This window comes from Trichosurus vulpecula, chromosome 5 (assembly GCF_011100635.1).
Source record: "Trichosurus vulpecula isolate mTriVul1 chromosome 5, mTriVul1.pri, whole genome shotgun sequence".
Lineage (NCBI taxonomy): Eukaryota > Metazoa > Chordata > Mammalia > Diprotodontia > Phalangeridae > Trichosurus > Trichosurus vulpecula.
This window is the reverse complement of record NC_050577.1, coordinates 217,866,648-217,894,086: the sequence shown is the minus strand read 5'-3', so window position 1 is coordinate 217,894,086 and position 27,439 is coordinate 217,866,648. Positions and strand designations below refer to the sequence as shown.

The 27,439-nt window shown below is 40.9% G+C and overlaps 1 protein-coding gene across 1 annotated transcript in view; it reads left to right on the top strand.

The window, feature by feature from the left end:
- CFAP54 (cilia and flagella associated protein 54) overlaps positions 1-27,439 on the top strand; it is a 303,572-nt gene that overhangs the window by 28,965 nt on the left and 247,168 nt on the right. Inside the window, exons 10-16 of the mRNA XM_036760711.1 lie at positions 8,493-8,691; positions 10,363-10,374; positions 11,252-11,433; positions 11,544-11,712; positions 13,902-13,987; positions 16,181-16,315; positions 17,959-18,109. Of these exons, the coding sequence (XP_036616606.1) occupies positions 8,493-8,691; positions 10,363-10,374; positions 11,252-11,433; positions 11,544-11,712; positions 13,902-13,987; positions 16,181-16,315; positions 17,959-18,109 (934 nt within the window). The remainder of the gene's footprint in view (positions 1-8,492; positions 8,692-10,362; positions 10,375-11,251; positions 11,434-11,543; positions 11,713-13,901; positions 13,988-16,180; positions 16,316-17,958; positions 18,110-27,439) is intronic.

Below are 27,439 nucleotides of genomic sequence, written 5' to 3'. Positions count from 1 at the left end.
TCAACCTAACAGATATGAGGTAGTACCTCAGAATTGTTTTAACTTAGATTTCTCCAATCAATAGTGAGTTAGGGTATTTTTTCATATGGCTATGGATAGCTTTGATTACTTCATCTGACAACTGATTATATCTTTTGATCATTAATCAGTTGGGGAATGGCTATTTTTTATAAATTTGATACAGTTCTCTATATGTTAGAGAAATGAGGCCTTTATCAGAGAAGCTTGAATCAAATTTTTTTTCATAGTTACTAATGCTAACTGTATTTCCCTCCATCCTATTCCCCCTACCCCATTTATTCTATTCTCTCTCTTCTTTCACCCTGACCCTCCTCAAATATTTTGCTTCTGACTACCCCTTCCTCCATTCTGCCCTCCCTTCTATCACCCCCTCCCTTCTCTTATCCCCTTTTCCTTCTATTTTCCTGTAGAGTAAGCTAGATTTCTATACCCCATTGCCTGTGTGTCTTAGTTCCCAGTTATATGTAAAAACAATTTTTAAAATTCATTTTCATAACTTTGAGTTCCAAATTCTTATCCTTCCACCCTCCCTACCCACCCTTATTGGGAATGCAAGCAATTCAATATAGGTTATACCTGTGTAGTCATGCAAAACATTTCCATAACAACATGACTGTTGTTTCCTTTCACCCTGTCCCTCCTCAAAAGTGTTTGCTTCTGATTACCCCCTCCACCAATCTGCCCTCCCTTCTATCACCCCACCATCCCCTTCCCCCTCCTTTCCTGTAGGGAAGATAGATTGCCATACCCGATTGAATGTGTATGTTATTCCGTCCTTAAGCCAGTTCTGATGAGAGTCAGGTTCACTCATTCCCTCTCACCTCCCCCTTCTTCCCCTCCACTGTAAAAACTTTTTATTGCCTCTTTATGTGAGATAATTTACCCCATTCTCCCTCTGTCTTTCTCCTTCTCTCAGTTCATTCCTCTCTCACTCCATAATTTTATTTTTTAGATCATGTTGCATTATTTTTGTGATGTTGCCTGGTGTTCACCATGTCTAATATCTTCTGATTTTTAGAGAGAGTATTCATGACATATGGATGTGAAGCTTTTTTGGAGCCTGTGAAACTTTGTACTCTTTCATTGCTTATTCTAGAACCATATTTCCCATTATTTTCCACTTCTTGGAAAAGTATTCAGGATTATCAGACAGTTGGCCCCCTTAACTGACTCTTCAGCATCTACTTATCTCACAGTACCAGTGAAAGACAATATCTGTGTTTGCTGTGCCACATCATGGCTCTATCTCCTGCCCCTCTGCTAATCCACCCTTGTCATGCCCTTCTCCAGCTGTCTCACTGACCTCTCCAAGGCCAAATGGTTCCCTAGGCAGTGCTTCTTAAACTGTGGGTCACAACCCCACGTGGGGTCCTGAAAAATCTGGCAACAGTAAAAGGTTTCTGAATGTTAAAGGACCAAAAATTAATTCAAAATCCAATGTGCAATGAACTCGAGGTGTCTCTGACAGCACTTGCCTGTGTAGCATCACACTACTTCACTACAGCCTTGGTTCTGAACATACAACATGCATACTTAGCACTGCACATGCCCTGATGGCAGGCAATGCCAACAAACATTGCCTGGGAAAAAGTTTAAGAAGTCCTGCTTGAGAGCACCTGGAGAGGCCGTATCACTCAACCAACCAATAAGTACTTATTGACCACCTACCATGTGCCAGGTGCTGGGGATACAAGTACAAAGAATGAAACAATCCCTACTTATATTCCTTTTGAGGGAACCACATGTGTGTGCATGTGTGCATGTATGCATGTGTGTGTATGCACACATGTGTGCGACCAGTCTCTCTCTCTCTCTCTCTCTCTCTCTCTCTCTCTCTCTCTCTGTCTCTTTCTCTGTCTCTCTGTCTCTCTCTCTCTGACCCTTAACTTTGATTCTCTATTGGTTTTCTTCTTTATAAAGGACAAGTCCAAGGATGTAAGAAGTGGAAGTAGAACAATTAATTATTTTGCATATACTTTTCATGTGCTGTCTATAGGACAACCCAGGTCACAGCAAGGAATTGACATCTAATCAAGGAGACTTCATCAATGGTCAAACAAAGTACTCAGTGGGAACACTGAGTGAAGACTATGTAAGGAGTATAGGTGTATGTGTAAGGAGCTATCGTCAGTGTCAGAATAATGTCACCATCCAAATGGGGCAACAATAGGTCTCAGAACAGTGACTGAGTACTTCTGTTTTGGACAGTTCAAATCTGGCAGTGATGGGCAGTGGTTCCAGGTACAGGGAAGAACCAGTGAAAAGGTGCAAGGCATTAGAGGGTTCTCTGCACAGAACAGCAAGCAAGCTGGCATGGCAAGGTCAGACTGTATGGAGAGGAAGAAAGTATAAGGTGACTGGAAGGGTCCTAATTGTAAAGAAAAAGCCAGAGAAGTTTCTCTGTGATCCTGAGGCAATAGGGAGCCTCTGGAGTGTATTGGGTGGTGGTAGTGGTGGTATGACATGATCAGATTTATGCTTCAGGTAAATACTTTGGTAACTGAGTGGAGGGTGGATTATAGTGGGGAGAGAATTGAGGCAGGGAGATCATTTGAAAAGGTGCCGCAAGTGTCCGGGTGAAAGGCAGTGAGAGCCTACAGCAAGGTGGTTGCTGTGGAGCTGGGGAGAGGGATTTTATATGAGAGATGTCGGCAAGGTAGATGTGACAAGATTTGATATCAGTTGGATGTGTGGGGTGAGTAAGAATGAGGATGAAACTGAGGATGCAGGCCTGGGGGGTTGGGGGAGTGGGGGGTGTCCTTGACAGTAAGAGGGGTAGGTTTGGAGGGAGAGAGAATGACTTCTGTTTTGAACATATTGAATCTGTCCTGCATGTCTGTCTACAGATCACACACACACACACACACACACACACACACACACACAGAGAAAGAGAGAGATGAACTCATGGGAGTTGATTAGGTAAGAAGAGTATCAAGTGAAAAGAGAAGAGAACCTAGAACAAAGCTTTAGATGACAGCTATGGGCATGACACACGAGAAGCCAGCACAAAAGTGTGAGAAGGAGTGGTCATCCTGGAAGGAGGACCAGGTGAGACCTGTGTCATGAAATCATAGTGGAGAGATTGTATCCAGGAGGAGAAGGTGATCAACAGTTTTAAAAGCTGCATGGAGATCTAGAGGAAAGAAGACTGAGAAACAAGCTTTAGGTTTGGCAATTAAGAGATGAAGAACCTGAGGCTGAGGGGTTAGGTGTCTTGTTTAGGGTTTCCCAGATATTAAGTGTCTGAGGAAGGATTTGCACCCAAGGCTTTGGGTGCTATATTCCCTGCACCATGCCTGGATCCTGTGGATGCTATGGCTTCCCAATACTGTTTATGATTCTCATTCATTTTCTTGTTCGCCACATCACACTGTTGACTAATAGTGAGCTTGCAATACGCTAACCCTAGCAATAGCTTGGCCATCACTTCCTAGAAGTCCCAGCCCAAGTCCCACCATCTGTAAGAGGCCTTTCCGAGTCCCACTTCATGCCAGTTCCTTCCCTCTGAGACTACCTCCAATTTACCCTGTTTATATCTTGTTTGCATGACTGACATCTGCCAGGTCTTTTAGGAGTGAAGGGTGTCATTCATCTGGGTCTGGTGACTTGAACTCGAGAGCAGTCAGGGGCTTTCCTACAATCTCCTTACTTTCCTTGGGTATTAACTGCTCATTAGCTTTAATTTCTCTGTTCTTTTTAGTTGAAAGATGATTTTCAGTGGCAGAGAAGACAGAAATCAATAAGGGCTGGACCTCTTGGCCTTCTCCATGTTGGCAGTTATTCTTTTCCCATGCCTAGAGCAGAGATCCTATCCTTTCTTTGATCCTCTTCTTTTTTCCAGTATAACTTTTAAAAAAAACCAAACAAACCTTTGCTGTTGTTCTTAACATTTCACTCCAATCTCAGTTCATTCTAAGCTTTAGCACTTTTGACAATTCTCATAGGAGTGTGCGCCATTTTTGTTTTCATCCTCTGTTACCTGCTCTTGCTTTCATCTTCTGTAAGTCTTAAGAATCTATGTTTTGGCGTGTGCAAACTTTACATTCACATTGGCCTTGTTAGACAGCTCCCCTTTTTTCTTCTTGCCGAAGATGTTCTCTTTGTGCCTTCAGAATTTCTTTCTTGGAAATGTTCCTCCCCTTTCTAGTCTGACTTTCCCTTGAGAATTGTAGTCCACAAGATCTGACCTTGTCGTCCTCTGAGGTCTTTGAAATCTGTTTTCTCAAAATCGATCACAGGAGTTCTTGACTCTTTTGTGTCATGGTCTCTTTTGGCAGTCTGGCAACACCTATGGACTCATAGGAATAATGCTTTTAAGTAAGTGAAGGAGATGCTAAATTCTGGTTAGTGAAAATAAACCTGTATCTTTTTTCCCATCCCATTTTCCCCCCATTCCTAAGTTCCCTTAGGAATTTAGGGTCAAATTCCCAAGACTTACTGACATTAAGGGAAAATCTATGTACCCCACATTAAGAACTCCTGATCTATGTCAGACTATGCCCAGATTTTTCTCCTTTGTCACAAAATCCTCTAAGATAACATGTCCAGAACAGAACTCCGTGTCTTTTCTACCTTACCCACATCCCTTACCAGTTTCCCTGTTTTTCTGTTGAAGACCCCACCACCCTTCTAGTCACCTAGATTCAAAACTTCACAGTCACCCATGATGCCTTCATCTTCCTCATGTCCAGGCCATTGCCAAACCGTGTTGATTCTGTCTCACCCATACGTCTTGAGCTCATCCCCTTCTCTGCACTCTCACGGGCAGTTCAGGTACTCGGGCCCTGAACTCTGTCAGTAGCCTTTCTCTCTGGTCTTCCCTGCCTCTAGTCTCCCCTACCGCTAAGCCATCTGCCACAGACCTACGAAAATCAGTTCTGACCTGACCACGTTCCTCCTCAGCTGAAGAAGCTTCAGTTGCCTCTAGGATAAAATGAAAATGTCTTTGTTGAGTGTGGAAGGCCTTTCACCGTCCGGCTCCAGCTGACCTTTCCGGCTTGTTAGGATGCTCCTCATCAGGCACAGTGGCCAGCACGTAGATACTTGGCAAATGCTTGTTGAATTATTTCATGAATTGAATAGATTTTTACTGAATTCTTAGTAGAATCATCAGATAGTAAAATTTTGAAGCTGGATGTTGTTCATATTAATAAGAGCTAGCATTAAGTCACCTGTATGTGTTATTTGCCTTATGTATGTTATTTCATTTAATCCTCACAACAACCCTGGGAGAGAGATGTTGGTATTATCCCCATTTTACAGCTGAGGAAACTGAGGCAGACACAGGCAAAGTGACTTGCCTAAGGTCACACCACTGGTAAGTGTCTGAAGGTGGATTTGAACCCAGTTCTTCTTGATTCTAAGTCTCTCACTCTATCCATGTACCACCTAATGGTCCAAAGGAGGCATAGCGAACTTGTCCTTACAACCAGAGGAAGCCACTTGGAGCCAGGGTTGGGGCACAGCTGCTTAGCCCCCATGAACAGGGTCAGAGAAAGAAGAGAAAAGCCCCTCAGAACCCTGCTGCGTTCATCGGGGTAGGGCTGGATCACTCCAGAACCCACGGGATCTGTGGGCCTAGCAGATGGCAGCAAGGACTCACCCACATAGTGGATGGGCTGGTTTCTCCTTGCTGTGGGACCTGAATAGACCAGAGAAGATTGTCAATGAGGAGCGTTTTTCAGGTAGCAGGGGCCCTGACCAGGAGAGGAATGAGGGGGGGGAAGCTCTGGGCTAGGAGAGAGGGGCATTCTGGTTAGATCCCGGTTCTGCTGCTCATACCCTGCCCCACCTTGGGGCATTTGCCTCTGTAGGCCTCAGTTTCCTTGAATATAAAATGAAGGGGTTGATTGGATGACCTCCAAGTGCCCTTGGAGCTCATGACCCTCTGTGCTGGGTCTGTCTGCCAGTCAGGCCTGAGCCATCAAGGCCAGTCTGGCTCCAGAGACCTGGCACAGCCACTTAGCCCTGACAAACGAGGTCAGAGGCAAAAGAGCCTCGGAGGGGGCTTTAGGGTTAGACCTGTTACCCATCTCCTTCCTGGTACTGTATTTCCAGCTCCCTTTTGTGTGTTGGCCTCCCCCTCCTCCCCTCTGCTGTGAAAGTATTGGCTCCTTTCTGGCTGTCTTACCTCCTTTCTTCCTCATTAGGATCAGTTGTGATTGTATTGCCAGGATTTTCTTTTCTAGGACTTCTTACCGTTCATGAATTTAGACATTGTAGACATGGTGTAATACATATCTATTCTCTGAAGACCTTGAAACCTGTTTTCCTGGCAATCCTAAAACTTCTGCCTGCCCACCTTTGGTTTAGTCCAGGGATTCTTAATCTTTTTGAAATCTGCTTTCAAAAAATCTAACGGAGGGGTTTTTCACCATTTTTGTGCGTGTGTCCTAGACCATTTTGACAGTGTATTGAAGCCTATGGACCCTTTCTCAGAATAATATTTTTAAATGCATAAAATACAGAAGATTACAAGCAATTGTAGTTATCAAAATGTTAAAAAAAAAGAGAAAAAAAGACCAAGTAAATTCATGGACCCCAGTTTAAGAACCCCAGATTTAGCCTAGTATATAGTGGAGTAACAAATCTTGGTGAACAGAAAGAACCATTCAGAAAATGGAAGTTCAAATAATGCTAGCTTTTGAAACAAGGGTAATTTGATTGTTTGTCCCCCTGCCCTAGAGTACCCTGGTGTATTGTTAATGTATTTTTGCTTAATAGGAAGATCTTTCCCATCCATTAATAGGCCCATGTGACCTGCTTAAGTCACATGGAAGCCTGAGTCACATGAGTTTGAGTCACATGAGCCTGGGTCATGAGGGTTGTGATACCCTCTGACCCTAAAGAAGTATGTGTGTGTGTATATATATATATATATATATACACACACACACACACACACTCTGAGGTTAGCATTTTGCTTTGGGGCTCATTCATGGGAAGAGTGTTTGTGTGATTTGTCCAGATGAGACTCTAGGTAACCGCTTTGAAAAACCCGGATGTTGATGCTTCTCTCTCTGGTAACTATGTATGTATTGCTATGGTCAGACAGTTGGAAGCCCTGTCTGTTGGTCTTTGCTGTTTGTATTTGCTCTGTTTATATAATTTCTACTTGTAATTTCTGTTTGTATTTTCTCTGAAGTTCAGGGTTCTGATTTTTCCCCAGAACTAAGTGAATGCTGTATATATGTTTGATTAAAGTAAGATTGTTGACCCCTTTTAAGTTGCTTTCCTTTAGAAAAACAGATGAAAGCACCTGTGCTAGCAGCCCCCCCCTCTGTGTGCTGGTGTTATTGGTCTTGTACTCCCACAGCAGCTGCATTGTTCTTACACCTGGGATTGTGCCCAGTGTTCCTTTCCTTGATAGTTCTGAATTTTAAGATGGTGGTCACTTCTCTTGTGATTTCTGACCCTTCCATATTCTCAGAAAGTTCTTAGGATGGGCATAATTAAGAATACCATTTCCCTTTGAAGTTTCTAGTAAAACAGGTAAGTAGTGTAATAGGTAGAGTGGTGGGCTTGGAGGCAGGAAGATCTGCATCAGACAATGGGTAGTTTTGTGATCCTGTCACTCAACCTCTCTCAGCTTCAATTTCCTCATTAGTAAAAGGGAGCAAAGGATTGAATCATTTAGCATATGCAAAGTACCTTGCAAACCCTAGAGGACTATATAAATGCCAGATATTATCATTAATTACCTCCTGAGAGATGAAGTTATAAGCAAAGCAGGTCAAGAATTTATCATTTGCCCTGGTTTTAGAAGACAGAAATTTATAGCCAATATCTATGTCATTGAAGCGCCCACCCACCCACTGTGCTAGTTTTATGATCTGTTAAGAAGCAGCATGCCCACCATCCATCTGGCTGGGATGTGGGGGAAGAATGGGCATCTCTTTCTACAATTGCGTCATTTTTGTTTTTCCTTTTAATGTCACTAAAATTCTCCTATCCGCACTTTTGCCCATATGGTTGTGGATTTCTGTAGTGGTGCGTCCTTTTCTTGAGTTGGGGACACCTCTCCTCCTCCTGGCTGGTCTGTCCCCTTTGGATGTGGCACACACCCACCCTTCCATGGTTATTGTCTAGCCACTACAGGTCCATTCTGCTAAGCAGTGCTGCTTTCTTGGCAGTCAGACTGACCTTGGTTTCCTGTTTATTACCCAGGATGTCTTGCAGTGGGGTAGAGACACCTGGAGCAAAATGTGCTTTTTTTCTCTGTTATTTTCTCCTGAGAATTACTACCTCCATTATTTCACCCTCCCCTGCCCCACTGCCCTTCTGAGAGATGGTCCTGATGACTGGATGAATACCAGTTGCTCTATAGTGAATAGGGGTAGTTATGAATTGTGGCGGCAATGGGGGGAGCCAGTGAGAAGCTGGAGATGAGATGGAAGGGCTGGATGCAGGAAGGGGACTAGACGATCTTGGTGGACCCCTCTAGGTCTTTCTTTTTCCTTCGATTCCAGCTGCAATGGCCGCGTACTCCCACGGAAAAGCTGTTGGTTGAGATGTTTGACAGCAGCTCATCCCAGTTCCTGGCTGTCTTGGAAGCCCTTTCGGAACCAAGAAGGCGAGTGCTGCAGACGGGTCCCCCCATGTCGGAGGAGCTGGAGGTTCGGGAGGTCTTTGCGGAGCTCTTCATGGCAGGTGGCGAGCTCTTCTCAGGTGAAGACAGATTCCAGATGAGATCTGGCAATAGATTTAGAGCTTGTGTTTAGAGCTTGTGAAATGGTTCATTGTGTGGCTTGAGGGGCCATAACTGAAGGTTCACTCTCTACTGATGATGGGTCATTAGCATCATCTCATACTCCCACAGTCTTGTATTTGCATTGACAGTGAGCCAAATGCTTTTTATAGTCCCTTAAACAGATGTTATAAAATGCTACCATGCATTCTTATTGTATCATCTTTATCATTTTTTCCCAGAATTTTTAAGATATCACATGACCATTCCACTAAGAATGGCCAAAGAAGAAAACCAGTCCTATGTTGTTCAGGCATTTTCAGTCATGTTTGACTCTTCATGACCCCATTTGGGGTTTTCTTGGCAGAGATACTGGAGTGGTTTGCCATGTCCTTCTCCAGCTCATTTTACAGATGAGGAAACTGAGGCAAACTGGGTTAAGTGACTTGCCCAGGGTCACACAGCTAGGAAGTGTTTGAGGCCGGATTTGAACTCAGGTCCTCCTGAATCCAGGGCTGGAGCTCCATCCACTGCGCCACTTAGCTGCCTCAAAAGCATTCATGTCTCCTGTTAAATACTTAGTCATCAAGGCAAATCACGGGAAGAACCGTAATGTTTGGCTTTCAGTGTAATGCTCATTCAAACTACTGCCCTCTCTCTTGTGGGAAACTTAGTTCTTTCATCCTCAATCTTTTAACAAGCATTTATTAACCACAGTACAGTGTTGTGATAGATACTGGGGAGATAGAAGACGGAAGTAGATACAGGCAGGATCCCCATGGAGCTTGAAATCTGGGGTACTGGAGGATGAGACCCAATGATGATATGCAGTGTCATAGAATGTTTATTTAGAAAGGTGCAAAACCAAGACCAAAGGGACCAGAGAAGAGCCTGTGAAGGGAAGGGAGACAAGTATTTATTAAATGTCTACTATGTGCCACGTGCTTTCCAGATAGTAGCTGATTTGATCCTCACAAGAACCCTGAGAGGGAGGTGGTGTTATCTGCATTTCACAGGTGAGGAAACTGAGGCAGGCACAGGCTAAGTGACCGGCCGGGGTAACAAGCTAGTAAGTGTCTGAGGCTGGATTTGAACTCAGGTCTTTTGTGATTGCGGGCCCAGTGTTCCATCCGCTGGGCCCCCTTGATGCCTCATGAAGGAGGGGAAAGTTAAGGTGGAATTTTAAGGGAGGTTTAGGAATTCAACAAGCCCCGGAGGGCAGGGAGGACATTCTGGGCACAGGAAAGTCACAGAAGCAGGAGCTGGCTGGGCATATTTGAGTGGCACTCAGTACCCAGGCCTTCATCAAGGGCTCACTCTGCACCAGGCACTGGGACAATTGGTGAGGACCCAAAGAAAGGTAAAAAGACCAATCCCTGCCCTCCCAGGGCAGGCATTCTAATGGGGGAGACAGTACAAGAATGTGATGTGGAGGGTGGGAACATGAGGGAAGAGTGGAAGGTGTAGGTGGGAGGCTTTGAACATCAGGCAGAGAAATTTGAGCTTGGCTCAGTGGGCAATGGGGAGCCCCAGCAGGTTGCTGAGCCAGGGAGGGATGTGAGCAGATTTGTGTATAAAAAAGATGGTTCTTTGAGCAACATAAAGGAGAGATGGGTGGGAGGGGCAGGGGGGAGAGGAGAGGCAGATGGCAGAGGCGTGTCATAGTAGTCCAGGGCGTCAATGAGAACACATTTTGGGATATGGTTGTCCGAGAGGATGCAGGAACTCAACTGCTCTCAGAGACGAGGGGGAAGACAAGAGCTGAGACTCAGCAGGTTAGTGAGGTGGGGGTGAGTCGGTGTGAGAGTTTGGGGAGCCAGGACTCCCTCCCAGTGGCTGGCTTGTCTTCACATCCCTCAAATAACCAGAGTAAAATGGACCAAAAACCCATAGAACTCATTTTGGGAAAGACAGAGTAACTTAGAAGCATATTACCTTTGGTTGTGCCAAACATTCTGGTTATGGAACCACAGCATCCTAGAGCTAGAAGAACAGTGGTATGAATGGCAGTAATGAAAACTAGCACTTCCATAGTGCTTGAAGGTTGGCCAAAAAACCCCCAAACTTCACAAGTATCATCTCATTTTATCTTCACAACCACCTTGGGAGGGGAGTGCTGTTATCATCCCTGTTTTACAGATGAGGAAACTGAGGAAGACAATGGTTAAGTGACTTCCCCAGGGAACAAATCTCTGACGTTGGATTTGAACTCAGGTTTTCCTGACTCCAGGTCCAGTGCTCGGCCCTCTGCTCCATCTGACATCTGATGCAACCTCCTGATTGATAGCAGAATCTCCCTTTATTTCATCCCTGCAAATTGTCAAACTCTGCTTGAACACCTTACGTGAGAGGGGAACTCACTACCTTAGATGGGTTTGTTTTCTAAAGTGATTTATAATCCTACTTCCCACATGAGTTTCATCATTATTATTAACTATAAGGCTATTTGGGACCGTTGAAAACCCAACATTTCAAAGAACATTTAGAATTGATTTTATTTCTTTCTTTTTCTGTTTCAAGATTTAAGTGGCGGACCAACAGTCTTTGGGAAATTTGACTTTTTCAAGACAATTTGTTCGGCTTCTTCTCAAATGAAACTCGCCGTCGAGGGGAAAGATGGTGTTTCGATTGCAGCCGCTGTAAAGTTGATAAAATTATCTTTCACCTTTGAGGAATGGAATTTATTTAATTGTACCGCTGCTCAGTTTATCAACTTCCTCCAGGTAACGTGCCCTGCTGCCCCCTGCCCCCCACCCCCGTCTTGCCTTGTTTCATATTGACAAGGTCAAGGTGAGCTGCCGATAATGTTTGTGGGGCCGATAATGTTCCTTAGAGTCGAAAGGACCCAGCCTCAAGAAAAGCTGAGATGGATTTAAGGCTTCTGGTTGCGATGGAGCCCTTGATCAACGTCAAGAGAAATAAAGGCTTGGCCTACACCGGGGAAGGAGGCAGCAGTGCCACCGATGGAGCTCGAAGTGCGGGGAAGAAAATCGTGTTTCATGGTGAGCGTTTGTCAGAACATGTTAGGGTTTTTCCACGTGGACACAGGAAGGCTTTTCTCACCTGCTAGTGCAACCTATATGTGGAAGGGTGGTTCTATCCATCAGTAAGCATTTATCCAGCACCTACTATGTGCCAGACCCAGGGTGGTATAGACAAAGGCAAAATAGCCCCTGCTGTCAAGGAGGTTCCATTCCACTGGGAGGACTCAGCAGGTGCACACCCAGGCATGTGCAGAAGAAAGGTGTCCTTGTCATGGGGACTTGTAGTGAGCTCTAAGGAGGGCGAGCTGAACTGCCTTATCTGCTTCTGGGAGGAAAACACCCAAAGGCTCTCCTGTTAGTCAAAGAGCTTACAGTCTATGGGGGAGACAGCACGCAACAACTATGTACAGACAAGCCATAGACAGGATGAATTGGGGGTAGTCTCAGAGGGAAGGACTGGGAAAAGCTGCTGGCAGAAGGTGGGATTTTAGCTGGAATTTGATGAAGAGGAAGAGAATTCTAGGCAGGAGCGTGAGCCAATGACATGTCCCCAGGGACTTGTCACTTTGGGGTGATCCAGCAAACCTTCAGTGGTCCGTTGTTCGTAGTGTTTTGCAAGCCTTGAAGTGACATACAAATGCTAGTTCTCTTCCTCCTCCTCCTTCTCTTCTTCCTCTTCCTTCTTTCTCCCCTTTCTTCACCTCCTCTTCTCCTCTTTTTCCTTCTCTTCTTTCTTCTCTTCATTCTTTTCCTCTTTCTCTTTCCCTTCCTCCTCCTCCTCTTCCTCTTCTCCTCTTCCTGTTCATTTTCCTTCTCTTCTTTCTCCTCCTCTTCACTATTCCTCAGCCTTTTCCTCCTTCCCCTCCTCCTCCTCTGCTTCCTGTTCCTCCTCTTTCCCATCCTCCCTTTCTTTTTTTCCCCCTCCTTCCAGCTCTAGTATTCCATACCCCAGGTGTTTGGGATGACACAAGACAACATGCCTTTAAATTAGTCACATTGGATCCAAGTGAACCAATTACCTACTCTGTCAGAAACTAGATTCCAAGAAACATGGCAGAGCAGGGTCACTCACTGCTGCCTTCTTATTCCTTTCTATTAGCACCTTCACTGAGGTTCTAGGATGATTCTCAGGCTTTATCTGTGCCTAGAAGTGAGTCTCATGGGTGGTTCTGGACCTCAGTCCAATCTTTGAATCCAGACCCATGCCATAGAAGGTCAGATCTGTCTCAGATTCTGCAGCTTGGGCTAAGACAGTTGAACTACGAGCATGGCTATTGATGCTTGTGGCTACCTGGCAATTCCTGATGAGCCTTTTGCCAAGAGATGCCAACAGTTATTGAAAGATGACAAGATCATAGGGTATTAGAGCTGGAAAGGACCTTAGAGGTCATCAGATCCCAGCCCCCTCATTTAATGATGATGAAGGAATCAAAAAGAGCTATTTGCCATTTGTATCAGAGGGAATGAGCAAAAATCTCTGATTCTCTTCTTCCTCCTGTCCTCTGCTGTCACAGGGCCTAGCAACCTCTGTGGCTCCTGGCTGACCTGAGCTCCTCTGAAATTTATCTGGGGACTGCCTGGGTGTATTCATAGAAGGTGAGGGTGAGGGAGCAGGCACAGCTGGCTTTGGAGTCAGATGGAGGGTCATGGTTCAAATCTGCTTCTGACACTTCTTACCTGTTTGGCTTTAGGCAAGTCACTTAACACCATTACACTGGCCTGAGTTTCCTCATCTGGAAAGTGAGGAAGTTGGACCAGATGCATTCTAAGGTTCTTGCCACTCAGGGTAGATCAGCACTGCCCATTGGATAGTCCTATAGGATATCCCTAAGTATTTGCCACTCTATATGGCAAGTGTGTTCCTAAAAAGTTGCATGTAAAATTAATTGGTGAAAATTCAGTCACAGTTTAAATGCCATAGGGAAACTGGCTGTTTCAAAGCAAACTTCGTAAAAATAGAGTCCTTTTGGAATCACTCCTCCCCACTTTAGTTATAAATTTGGGTTTTCTGAAAAATCCACTCTAATTACATCCCCCTGGTACAATGAAGAATATTTTCTAGAAGTGAGTTTGTCCTGGATATGGTTTGCTGCATTTTAGAGCTAAAGTGAAGGTTCTCAGTTTTGCTTTCTTTGAACATTTTCTATTCATCATTTTGTAATTAGATACTAAGTTTATGTTAACTTTTTTCTGTTTCATGAATCAAGACTCTCACATGTTATCCGGAAGCTATTCTGATGACATTTTCCACTTGGGGTCAACGTTATTTTCCTTCATTTGTTCCGATAATGAGGTGAAATGAATATTTTTGACATTTTTTCATGATATTATATGATTAAAAAAATGGAGGTGCTGTTTCAACAATCCGGCTAGCAGCTTCTATGGGGGTGTAAGATCCACCCACAGCCAGCACCCAGAAAGCTGCCAACAGCATAGGTCTTTTTGATCTGCTTAACTGAGGAAAGCAAGGTGAAGGGGTTGACAAACTTACTTTAATTCAGCATACAAATATCATTCACTTAGTTCAGAGGAAAAAACCAGCATCCTGAACTTCAGAATAAAATACAAACAAATTAGAAACATCAACAGACATACCTTGTCTGATTCAAATCCCAATACATAGTTACCAGAGCCCAACAAGGTCTCAGCATCTGGGTTTACAAGCTGGAGGGCTCCTTAGCTACAGCTGCCCGGAGTCTCCTCATCAACACCATCTCGAGAGCCCTGCACAAATGGCTCTGTCCTCCCTTCTTATAGGGCTTCAGACATCATCAAACGTCATCTGAATGACCAGAGCTTAGGCTCTGGTGATTGGTTCTTGAGTTGGCTCCTCCCCTTAGGACCCTGGGAGTTTCCATCCACATAGATTAGGTTAACACCTAATAAGGCATGGCTCTGGAGTTAACACCTCCCCTTAGCCAGCCCCACCTTGGGCCCCACCCCAGTCATCAATCCACACCCACATAGGCTCCACACCTAATAGGGGTTTGGGCCTGAGGCTTAGCACCTAGTAAGGATTACTCAAAGAAAACAAAGGCCATTTTGCTTACCAACACAGGTGCTCACACAGTCTGCCTTTCTTTTAAAATCCTGTATAATGCTTTCTCTACATTATCAAAAAAATTAAAAATAATACATATCAGAATCCTGATTGATCATAATTTTCAATATATTTCATTATTGAAAGCTGCCCTATATCCAGCTTCTCTCTATAAAATGATGAGCATCAGTACTAATGATTTCTTCTTGGCACATGCCCACTCTAGCTCTTTTTCTAAATGTCAGAGAAACTGTGTCAATCATTTTGTGAATGTTTGTTTAACTAGTTTTGCTTCCAAAATCCATGGCTGCCAAGCTGAGTGTCTTTTTTTTTTAGTTTGGGGGTTTTACTTCTTTTTTATTTCATAGGTTGAAATTATTTAGAAATGGTTATGTGTTTGAGTATAAATTTTTCTGAGTATTGTCTTCTTAAGTTCATATCCCATTTAAATTATTTTAATAGGAATTATTAAAATTGTTTTGTAATATAAAAATTTTACTGCATCCAATATTGGTTAAATCAGTAGACCATAATTGGAGGTTTGGAAAAAATTTCCATTTTAATGAGATTTTTCTATCATAACAGTATTTGTTGCAAAAGGATTTGACCTATGATAGCTTTTTGAAATCAGGTGTTTCTTTCTTTCCTTTCGTAAAGAATTATGGTAATTATTATAACAGAGAGTAAGGATGAGAAACAAGGCTTACGGGGATAAGAGATTTTCAAATAATTTTTCTTCCCTCTGATGTTATTCTCTCTTGATCATTTTATAAGCAAACTCATAATATCTTGTAAACCATCAGCAATTCACATATGCTGGTATTTGCTTTCCTCTTTTGGATTAAAAGAGTATGTAACTTATGTTAAGGAACTGACCTGTTACTGAGTCAAGTAATTTTTATTAAGTCCCTAATGATATGTAATGGTCTTTGCTAGTCATCCAAGAAACAGTGTGGCACAGCACACTGCCTTGGGGGTTACAAAGATCTGGGCTTGAATCCTGCCTCAGAAATGTATTAGTTGCATGATCCTGGACAAGCCACTTAAGTTCCTTGAGCCTCAATGTCCCTATCTGAAAAATGGGAATAATAGTAGCCCCTACCTCCCAGGATTGCTGTGAGGATCAAATGAGATAATGGAGGCAGTGTTCTATAAATGGGAGTTTTTATTGTTATCAGACTCCAGTGAAACAAAGATGTGGAAAGAGGATGGTTTTCTGCCTCCTCTTGAGATGATTAATTTTTTTTAATTTCATCTCCCACCCCTGTCCTACTTATTTCTCCCACTAGCCCATTTCTTTTTTCCCATCCTTCTAGATTCTCAGAAAGAAATAAAAAAGGGAAAATTCTATTGAGCATTCAGATTTGGTTTATTCTATGTTTTTTTTTTATTGAAAACTGTTTGGGATCAATCTATTTATTCCTTTAATCTGACACCCCTTTTCAGAAAGTTCAACCTGATAGTGAGATTGTCACTGACCTGATAATGTTCCTGTGGCAGAAATGCAAAATGGGAATCCAGCGGATCTACTCAGCAAAAATGGAGTATTTCAAGTTTGTCCAGAAAGTCAAAACTAACAAAGTATTTCTTTTTCTTTCTATTATGCTTTTCTTCGTGTGCTTATAGTTTATTATGCTTAATCTAAGTTAAAATCCACATTTCAAAACTAAAGGGATTATTTTTTGTCTATAATTCAATCATCATGATGATGATGAAATACTTGGTGTGTGCCTGGCAGTGTGCTGAGCACTAGGGATGCAAAGAAAGACAAAAATGTTCCCTACCTTTAAGGAGCTCACAGTCTGAAAAACTCAATCCATTTCAATGTCATATTATTTTTTAAGCATCTTTGAAGTGTACAGACACCATCTGAGGCACACAAAGACAAAAATGAAACTGTTCCTATATCAGGGAGCTTGCATTCTATTGGGAATGGAATGGGGAAGGATGGCATAGAAAATTTACACAGGCAATGCAAGGAACATCGAGGAAGGAGTGACTGCTGCCAGCGAGGGCAAGGGATCAGCACAGGTTTCATGGGGGAGGGGACAGCTGGGTTGAACCTTGAAGGCAAGCGTTCTGAAAGGTCTGGATGAGGAGGGAGAGCCTTCTTGGAATGGCTTGTTCCTAGAGCTGGAATGGACCTCAGAAGCCATCTAGTCTAAATCCCCCAACCCCCTTTTTACTGATGAGGAAACCAGGGTCTGGAGAGATTGAATGATTTGCCTAAAGTCATACAGGGGGTAAGGGACAGATAGAGGATTTCAGCTCCAAATCTTGTGCCCTTTGCAATGCCCCACTTTGTCTTTCTACAATGGAAGCAAGAAAAACAATATTGAATTGAGGGATCGGCCAGTTATCCATTCTGGCTAACACTTCAAACTTAGATTTTGCATGTCTCTTAAGACAATATATCCTTAAACTTAATGCCAAGTGATCTTTGGTTTGCAAGTCTCTCATCCTCCTTAATTTTTTTGTGTTTTGTTGGAGAGACAAAGCATCAATAAAAGCATATTTCTCAGATCATATCAACCGAGATAAATCTATAGAGGAATTGGATAATAAAGAACACAGGGAACCAAATACCAAATTTCCATCTTGTTTCCCAGTAATACATGTAGATTATTGTCAGGAGAGAATTCAGGCGAAGGGAAAAGCATTAAAACCATTTCCCTAAGCTTATCACTCAAAGCTTTAGAAGGAAACTATAATAGCTAATTTTCTTATAATCTTGAAGCTACTGAAGATTGGGAACATGAGGTTGCATGGAGGCCCAGTCAACATTAGCTTACCTACAGTGATGATGGGACATTTTGTCCCATCTTGGGTCTTCCAAGGAAAAATTTCTTCTCAGCCCTCTTGCCCTTTGTAAGCTAGAGAATAAGCCACTCTGTTGCCCATCTGCTCCACCTTGTCCCAGAAACCTTGGAGTTGTTTAGACAGTGTGTTTGTTTCTGGCTATGTGACTCTGGGCAGGTCACTTAAACTCTTAGCTCTTTCTCTAGGCAACTCTGTAAGACTAGAAATTGCTGAGAATGGGCCAACATGCATTGGTGGAGGGAGTTTCCTTTCCTGGGAGTTCCCCATACCAATGAAATCGCAGGACTAGTCCTTGTCTCTCCTTTGTGTACTTATATATATGAACCACCAAACAAAAGATAATCCATGTTGCTTTAACTTGATCTTTTAAAAAAATTATTTTGTTCGCTGTTTTCTTTCCTTAGTGGATTCATCTGCTTTGGCAGATAAATGAGATGATTCATTCTTGTAAAATGGAAGATGTCAGCCCTGTGGTCATGGCTGAAGTCTCGTTACGACTAAGTGAAATACTGGAAACTTTAGGAAACCCAGAAAAAAAATTTAAAAATCGTTCAGGTAAAGTATCAAAGGAGATGATTTGAGCATCATTTGGACAAATGAGCATGAGGATGAGACCAAGGCACTTACTGTTACTTGGTGGTACCACATATTTGGAATCTGGCCTCACACTTAAGAGTGGTGTGGTCCTGGGCAAGTCTTTTTTCAACTTCAGATTCTAATAAAATGGGACTGTGGTGTGGTGTGATAATGGGGTTGTTGTGAGGATCAAATGTATAAAAAATATTTTGCATAAATAGTAGCTATTATTATCCCAGTAGTAGCTAGGTGCTAAAATTGTAAAACTAAGTTATAAGACGAGAACAGATATTACATTACTCATTTTGGGATTTGTGATAATATGGACAGTTGAAAGAGCTGAAGTTTTTCTTTGCTTAGGCAATCTTTTTTTTTAAAGTAATAGTGGAAATAAACATCAACAATATATTGCAAAGGAATTATTTAAAATCCTTTAGAAAATGAACTTCATAAGAATCCTCACATGTGTTAGACTCACATGCTGTATTACTCCTTGAGACACAAACACATAATTTGTGAACATTCCCATACATAGGAACTAACTTGCCCCTCTCTTCATCTTCCCTAAAGCTTTTCCACTCTGCCTTTTCTTTCCCTACCCTATCCTCTCCAAGAGAAACCAAGCTGTCCTGGTCTAGTGGCACCAACTGGAGGCTGATATGGAGAATGCATGATAGGGTGTCTTTTTCCCTATTTAACTCAACAAACATTTATTAAGCACATACTGTGTGCAATGTCCCGGTGCTGGTTACTGTCTACAAAAAAGAAAACCGCTGCTGACTTCTAGAAGCTTGTGTTTTTCCAGTGTCCTTTCATCTTTACTCTCCTTTAGGGTTATGCACATTTTATAGTTCTCCATAAGTCAACCAGCAAATATTTATTAACTGCCCGCTATGTGTTAGGCCCCACACTAGATGCATTGTCTTTGACCCAAAGACAAAAAGCAAGTGGGTCATTGCCTTATATGCTACCAAGAATCATCCTGTACACATATCACTGAATACCAAATATCTAGTAAGTAAATACAAGAAGGAATGGGTGGAGAGGGTGTGTTAAGAACTGCTTAATGCAGGAAGTAGCTCCTAAGAAGGGAGTTGATTGGCAGGAGTGGAGGTGGTGGTGGGATGACTCTGTAGATCAGGGGAACATTTCCCTGGAAATTAGAGTGTGTCAAGAAGACCAAAGCGTAACAAATGCAGGAAATTTGGCAGAAGCCAGGCCGTGAAGGGCTTTACATGCCAAACAGGACTCTGTATTTTATAATGGGCGGGGGGGCATAGAGCTTTATGGGCAGACTGTGCTACTCTTTTCATGGCTTTTATTTCAGTTAATTTGACCATAGGTAATGTATTTTTAAAATTTAATCTCCCTTTATCTCTTTTATAATTTTTTGATGTTGCTATAAATTCCTAATTTCTACTCACCAACCATGCCCATCAATAGAACTCTTCTTACAGCAAAGTTAAGCAAAACAGATCAGCACTGTGACCACATCTGACACCTAATGCTTCATTCTGGACCTAGAGTCCGACACGTCTCTCATGAGAGGGGGGAGTCATGCTTTACCATCTGAACCCTTAATTGATCACTGGATCGATCTGAATCATGAAGTCTTTCAGTATCTTTTTCCTTTACTGTATCAGTACAGTAATATTTCCTTATACTCTGGTTCTCCTGCTTTTGCTTTCTTTGTTCCACATCAATTTATACAAGTCTTCCTGAATTTCTCTAAATTCTTTAGGTTTATAATTTCTCATGACATGATAACATTCCATTGCATCCATATCTCCCAGTTTGTCCGGCCATTGTCTAGTCAGTGGGCACCCACAATTCTTCCATTTCTTTGCTGCTCTGAAAAGTGCTGCTGTAAGTATTTTCGTATATTTAGGGCCTTTTCCTATTGCGTTGGCTTCTTTAGAGTATGTGCCTGGCAGTAGTAGCATTGGATCAAAAGATACATATGGTTTAGTGAAGTTTCTAGTATAATTCCAAAAGAATTTCCAGAACAGTTGGACCAGTTCACAGGGCTGTCAACAGTCAGTTAGTATGCCTGTCTTCATACAACCCTTCCATTAACTAACATTTTTACCTTTTGTAATCTTTGTTAGTCTATTGGAGATAAGGTGAGATCCTACTTATTTTCATCTGTACTTCTCTTATTAAATTATTTTTGGAGCCTTGTTTCCCAAGATTGTTGATAGCTTGCATTTTTTTCTTTTGAAAGATTCTTGTCTATATTCTTTGACAGATTATTTCTTAGGGGAATGGTTCTTGTTTTTATTTATTTGTATTAACCACTTTCTTTAAAATATACATCTAAATACTCATTAACCATATTTTCCTGCCTCTCTAACCTAATCGCTTTAGAAACATTACCCTCTTCCTTCCTCTGCTTCCTTCTCTTCCTCTTTCTCTCTCTCATTCTCTCTCCCTTTCCTGCTCCATCTCTTTATTCTTTTCTTCTTTCTTTTGTGAGCCAAATCAGTCCCTTTTCCCCCCAGTCATGAGAAATAGAAGGGTAGTTGTGACATTTCTAATAAGGAGAAAGGAATTCCTAAGTTTTAATGAAATTAGACATAAAGTAATAGTTCTGTCAGGCCTTAAGGCTAATTTTCCTAAGTACTCCTCTATTACCTTGGGCTCCTCTAATTAAACTTGCTTTTCTTCAAGTGCTAGCATTCAGAGATTTAAATTTCCTATTCATTTCCTCTTCATTTTTCTCCTGTTTTGTCTGATTACTAATTTTGTAACAGAATATTTTATTTTTATTATTTTTTGTGGTAAGTACATAGTATTTTGGCAACATGAATTTAAATATTGGGGCTTTTTAAAATGTGTTATTCTCCAAAGGACCAGAATGCAAATGTGCCTTGCATGCAGCCAGTCCTGAATAATAATAATTCATGTTTATGTCATGCTTTACAATTTATAAAAATACTTACAGCAACCATGACAGGCAGTTCAAGTAAATATGATTATTTATAGATGAGGAAACTGAGGCTAAGAGGTCAAATGACTTGCTTATGATCATATGACAAGTGGTGCAGCCAAGACTGGAAACCAGGTCTTATGATTCCAAAAATGTGTTTATGGTACTGAATTAAAATAGTTGGTACTTAACATTTATAAAGTGGTATCTTGCTGTATTTACAGAATTGCCTTTTCCCTCACTTAAATGCATAATTCCTGCCATATTTGCTAAATCTAGTTCAAGTTAACAAACATTTGTTTAGGGCTTATTATGTACATGGTAACATACTAGACTCAAGGTGGATTAAAAAGACAGATAAGCCATGGTTAGGCAGCTACAGTCTAGGAAGAGAGAGAATGAGATACTTATATCACTCGTTGATGTTTGTCCTTCATACTTGAAGAGGACCAAAATAACGTCATGATGCTGGAATTCTCAGATCAGTACCTTGTACATGGAGGGCACTCAATAAATAGTTGTTAAATTAGACTGATAATCACTTGTCAGAAACAAAGAATCATTTAAAAATCTTATATTTCGAAGGATCTGTGAGTTCATTGATGTTAATAATTCTACTGGCATAGAATTCCCAGGTATTTTAACCTCATCCTGTGTGAATTTTGGCTGGGGCCTCCCATAAAGGATCTATCCAACATGTTGGAGGTCCTTTAACATGTCATAACTATCAGTGTGACCTTTAGTCTTTCTTCTAATGATACATTTTCTTGATATATTTCATTACATTTGATTTGCCCAGTGGTTGCCATTGGTAATATTCTGCAACCCAATTATACCCATTATTCATTTCTCCATTGCTCTTTGGGCCATTTTTCAAAATTTGATGTTTTGGTGAAATTATGGACATTTATGATTCTCAGACACATAGCATCATTAGAGTATTCGTCCTTAAATATATAGATTTTACGTTGTATATAATCTTTACAAATATGCACATATACATGTGTAAATATATATAAATGCACATATCTAGATCTCTATATATACATACATGTATACATATACATATATGTATATATGATATATAGGAGAGAAAGAGAGAGAAAAGGAGGAGGAGAGAGACAGAGAGAGAGAGAAAGAGAGAGAGAGAGAGAGAGAGAGTGTTTTTAGAGTATGAAAGAGCAGCTTTGATCATTGACAATGATGTGTAATTTCTAAATGAAATTTGCCATCTCTTATTCCATTCTAGACCAGCTCCTTGTTTATTTGAAATGAACTGACTCAATGTGTTGCCTATTTGGCTATTTGTCATAATCTAGGTAACATGCATCCTTATTAAATAGTAAACATTTGTTGGCCTATTGCATTGGAAAAAGTAATAACTTAGATAACCTTGATTCCAAATAAGTATTGCTTGGAAAATTGATGAGTTTATTAGGCATGCCTTCTGGTTTTTCTTTCTGCCTTTTGGCTTATTGCCTCCAGTAAGAGGCCATGGTGAAGCAAACAGGTGAGAGGTTACTTTTTCTTTCAGCTCTAGTAAAAGGCTTTGTTTTTATGTATTTTGTTTTTCAAGACATTCCCATTTTTCAGTAAAAATGGTTAATTAAGAGTTGACTATAGAGACAAACTGAATTAATTCAGATTAATTTTAAAGTAGTTCAGAAGCGAGAAACCCCATGCCATATTAACTCAGGATATCTTAAGCGTTGTATATTGTTTCCATTATTTCTTTATGGGTGACTAGACAAAGTATGAGAAAGACACTGAGAAAATTTTGAAAAAAATAGGAGAAGAAAACAACCAAGACCAGCTCTATTTAAAACAGCATAACTTTGTATAAGAAAAAGATCAATGGTCAGCATTCCTGAAATAATGTTTAATACCCTAAACTTGATTTCTCTTTCCTCCTTCCTGGCTTTGGGGAAAGAATTTTTTTGTAGAAACAAAAGGTTTTTAATTTGACCAATGCTGGACCTTAAGTTTCAAAAGATTTAACATCCAAAAGCTGTTTTTGTTTCAAAACAGTGGGCCAATGTTACACGTCTTTTAAAAGAAAGTTAAGTGGAAACACCTCATCCTATGAAGCTGAGACATTCATTCAAGCTACTGTTTTCTTATTTTATTCTTTCTGGTTTGTATTTTGACATCATGTAAGGTTGATAGAAAATAATTTTTCTTTGGGTCCAGCGTGTCACTAAACTTTTTCAAATACTGGAGGAAATTAAAAAAAATCACTTGATGGTTTGCTCAGATTGATATCTCTCTTCCTCTGTTTTTTTCTCAAAAGAGACAATCATCTGTCTGGTGTTTGTCAGTTAACCACTCAAGATATTGTTGAAGACATTCCTTTGCTTTAAAACATACCCTTTTAAGGTCACTAGAACAGGGGATCTTAACCTCTTTTGTAGACCTCTTTGGCAGAGTCTGCCCTTCTCAGAATCATGTTTTTTAAGGCATGCTATAAGATTAAATGCAGAGGATTACAAAGAAAGCCAAAAAAGGTTAGTGAAAATAAAAATGTAATTTTTCCCCATCCAAGTTCATGGACATCCTGAAATCTATTCATGGACCCCAGATAAAGATCCCGTGATGAATGTAATGTTGATCAGTATTGTAACATATAATAATATTATAACCTAATATCATATGCTATATAATAATATATTGTTTTATTATGTTATATTATGTGGCTGTGACCACAAACTAGTTTTTGATCTAACAAACAGTAAAAGTCTGATGGCTGTCTGGAGTATTTCATGTAGATGAAAATGTTTGGATGGTCTCCTCTTTGTATTTTTCAAAATATCACTCAGGGCAAAATTGATGGGTAAAGAGTCAATATCACATGGAGGAAATTCTTTAAAAAACACATTTTATTGATATCTGTTGTTTTTGCATCACTTAAATTTCCCATTATGTATCTGTATGTAACACCAGAGAATCATCTTTTGTAACAGAGAATAGAAAAGAGGAAAATATCAATTTAGCGAAGCTAATCAACACTTTGAAAAAGTTTGATATCTTCTGCAGCATTCCACTGCCAATGTCTCCAATCTCTGTGAAAAAGGGTGAGGTGCCATTTTATATCTCTTCTTTGAGATAAAGTTCGGTCATTTTCACTTCATAGTTTTCAGTTCCAGTTGTTTTATTATTAATTTTTCCATTTACATTGTTTTGGTTATTGTGAACATTTCATTAGATCTATTTACTTCACTTTGCATCGGTTCATATAAATCTTCTTATGCTTCTCTGTAGTCATCATATCCATTGTTTCTTATGGGACAATAACATTCCAACACATTCATATGCTGTGATGTGTTTCCCCTCGTCTGTGGGAATCTGCTTTGTTTTCAGTTTTTTGTTATCACAAAAAGTGCTGCTATAGATATTTTGGCATAAATGGAGCTTTTATTTTTATCACTGACTTGAGGTATTAGCAAGTGCAGTTTCTGGGTCAAAAGATATGGAAACTTTGGTCATTTTCTTCACATAATTCCAAATTGATTTCTGGAATGGTTAGATCCATTCATAGCTATGGTGGAGGAATTTCAAAAATATTTCTGCAATATGGATACTTTGTTGGAATTTGTAATAGTCTCTATCTGTAGCAATTACTAGTTGTCCAAAGAACATTTCCTAAGCAATTTCTACACAATGTATGAGAGCATGAAGTACTTAGATTTAAGAAATAGAGAGTTAATTCATGCTTAAAATTATGTATTTTCTACTTTGTAGCGTGCCCCATGAAAATCTTTACCCAGGTCTGGATCTTCTTATGCTTTTGAGTCCTTTAGCTTTTTCAGATTTTTATAATCTACAAGTGGTGCTAACTAGCTTCGTTCCTGGCCACCACCTTTCTCCTCCTCCCCTTCTTTCTTTTCTTTCCTCCTTTTCCCTGCCTTCCCCCACCCCATCCTTGCCTTGCTTGAGACTAAGATGTCCTGAAGGATGGGGAGAAGCCTTCTGGGCAATGTGCATTCTTCATTTGTTTTTTCCTGGATGGATTGCTAGACTCTCATTCAGGAGGAGCAGTAGTAATTCTGCAATTAGAACAATGTCATCTCAGATGGAAACATCTGTAGGACTTCACCATCTATAAGAACCCATTTTCCTCTTAGCCTCTGGATATCCTTCACAATGGTGGTGAACATCTCTGGCATGCATTTCTTTCCCTATTTTATGACTTGCATGTAAATGAAAATCAGGAGAGACATTCAACAAATTTGTCCCTATGGTTCTATCTGTCTTGCATGATCTTTAAATATGTATGAAAGACCCCTTGTCAGAAGTGAATTTTTATGAATATTTTGCTCTACTGAGTCAAATGCATTTAAAAATGTAATCTACAGACTAGCACTTTGAGATCTTTCCCCCTTTTTCCTTTTAGTCAAGCTTCAAGGGGTCTTTAAAATGAATCCTTGAGATCATATTGTTTCCAGGGTAGATTCCATCCTGGTGTGCTTGGTCCTTCCCATCTACTTTTCCAGGTTTCCTCTTGTTTAGAACCCATTTGCCTTCTTCTGATCGCTCTTTGGCTATTGAAGTTTTTGAGGCTCTTCTTCTAATCTGAGGTAACTAGTAGAAGGTCTGATATGTGTAGAAAGGTGATTCAGCAACGAGTCTTACATCACTAAATAAGCATTTCGAGTTCAGATATAGTTGATCTTTTGGGGAAAATATTTGCTATTCTCCATATCCTATATCATCCAGTTTTATTCTTTAAGAAAGCAGGTATACATCTCAGGACTCTATAAGCTTTTGGCCTCTTTCAATTCTTACGAATGACCTCTCCTCTCCAAAAAGTTTTAGAACAGTGAATCTGTCCAATCAGTTGTGTGAAAACAAACATATTGTTTTTCTCACGTCATTTCTGTCTGCTTGACAAATATGAGTAGGAATGCACCCAGTTGTTGAAAGAGTTTGCTATTTACTTGCTGATGCAAAGTCAAGAAGGGGCTGTTGAGACTTCAGAAATCACCTAGTCCAGCCCTCCCATTTTACGGATTTGGAAAACTGAGGTTCAGAAAAGTAGAGACGTGCCAGGGTGACATCGGGAGTAAGTCCTAGAACCAGCAGAACCCTGATTCTAAATGCATTGCCCTTTCCACTACATCAAGCCACCACCTAGAGCGGAAAGGAGTGCTTCATGTTGGTAGCAATTGTTGAGTGCTGGCGATACCTGGGTTTTGCTGGGTACTGAAAATGGAAAAAGATCATAATTAAAATAAACTTCACGCTATGATCTTGCATTGGTTGGGTTTGCTATTTTGTAGAGATGTAACCATAAGTCTAAACCCAAGGATACAGATTAGATTATTTATCACTCAAGTAATCATGAGATCATAGACTGAGAACTAGAAGGGACTTCAGAGTCCAACGAGTCCAATCCATTATTTCATTGATGAGGCAACTCAGGCTCGGGGGTGACTTGCCCAGGGTCACACAGGTAGCAAGCTTCAGAAGCAGGATTGGAATCCAGGCCCTCTGATAAAAAGAAAGAGCCAATGCTCTTTCTCCTGTAACATGCAGGGAGATTGCTTGCATTTTATTGATGGATCAGAAACTATTATGTTGCAAAATTCTTGCTGTTGGTTTACATGTAGAACATAATTTGTTTGGAGGACACATTGTTATTGTTAACTGAATGCTATGGAGAAAATCACTTTAGTTCAGCAAAGGTTTATTGAGTGATTGCTGCATGCAGAGCACTGTGCTAAGGTGTTGAAAAGGCTGCAGAAGTGAATCTGCCATAGTTCCTGCCCTCAAGGAGCCTCCATTCTAGGAGAGGAATGTTAAGTTCACAAATAACTGCAATATAAAGTAATATGAAAGGGTTCAGGAAAGATGCAAAGGGTCCTGCCAGTAAATAGGAGGAGGAAGAGGAAAAAGGGAATAAATATTTATTAAGCACCTACTATGTGCCAGGTACTGTGCTAATCACTTTATGAATATCTCATTTGATCCCCGAAACAACCCTCTGGGGTAGGTGTTTTTATTATCCTCATTTTACAGATGAGGGAACTGAAGCAAGCAGAGGTTCAGTGACTTATCCAGGGTCACACAGCTAGCAAGTATTGTCTGAGGTTGGATCTGAACTAGGGTCTTCTTAACTCCAGGCCCAGCACTCTATCCCCTGTGCCACATAGCTGGTGGAGGAGGTCTTCTCAGAGTTGAAAGGAGGAGATCAGGAAAAGCATCACTGAAAGCATGAGAGTTGAGTTGGACAAGATATTGACCATCCAAATAGGGTTGTGGGAAGGAGTTTGGGGGGCAGGGCCGGCATTTCAGGAAGAGGAAACGAGATGACAAAATGTGAGGAGCAAGAAAATGTGTAATATTCTGGGATGATGGAGTAATGAGAGAGCACAGACTATGGA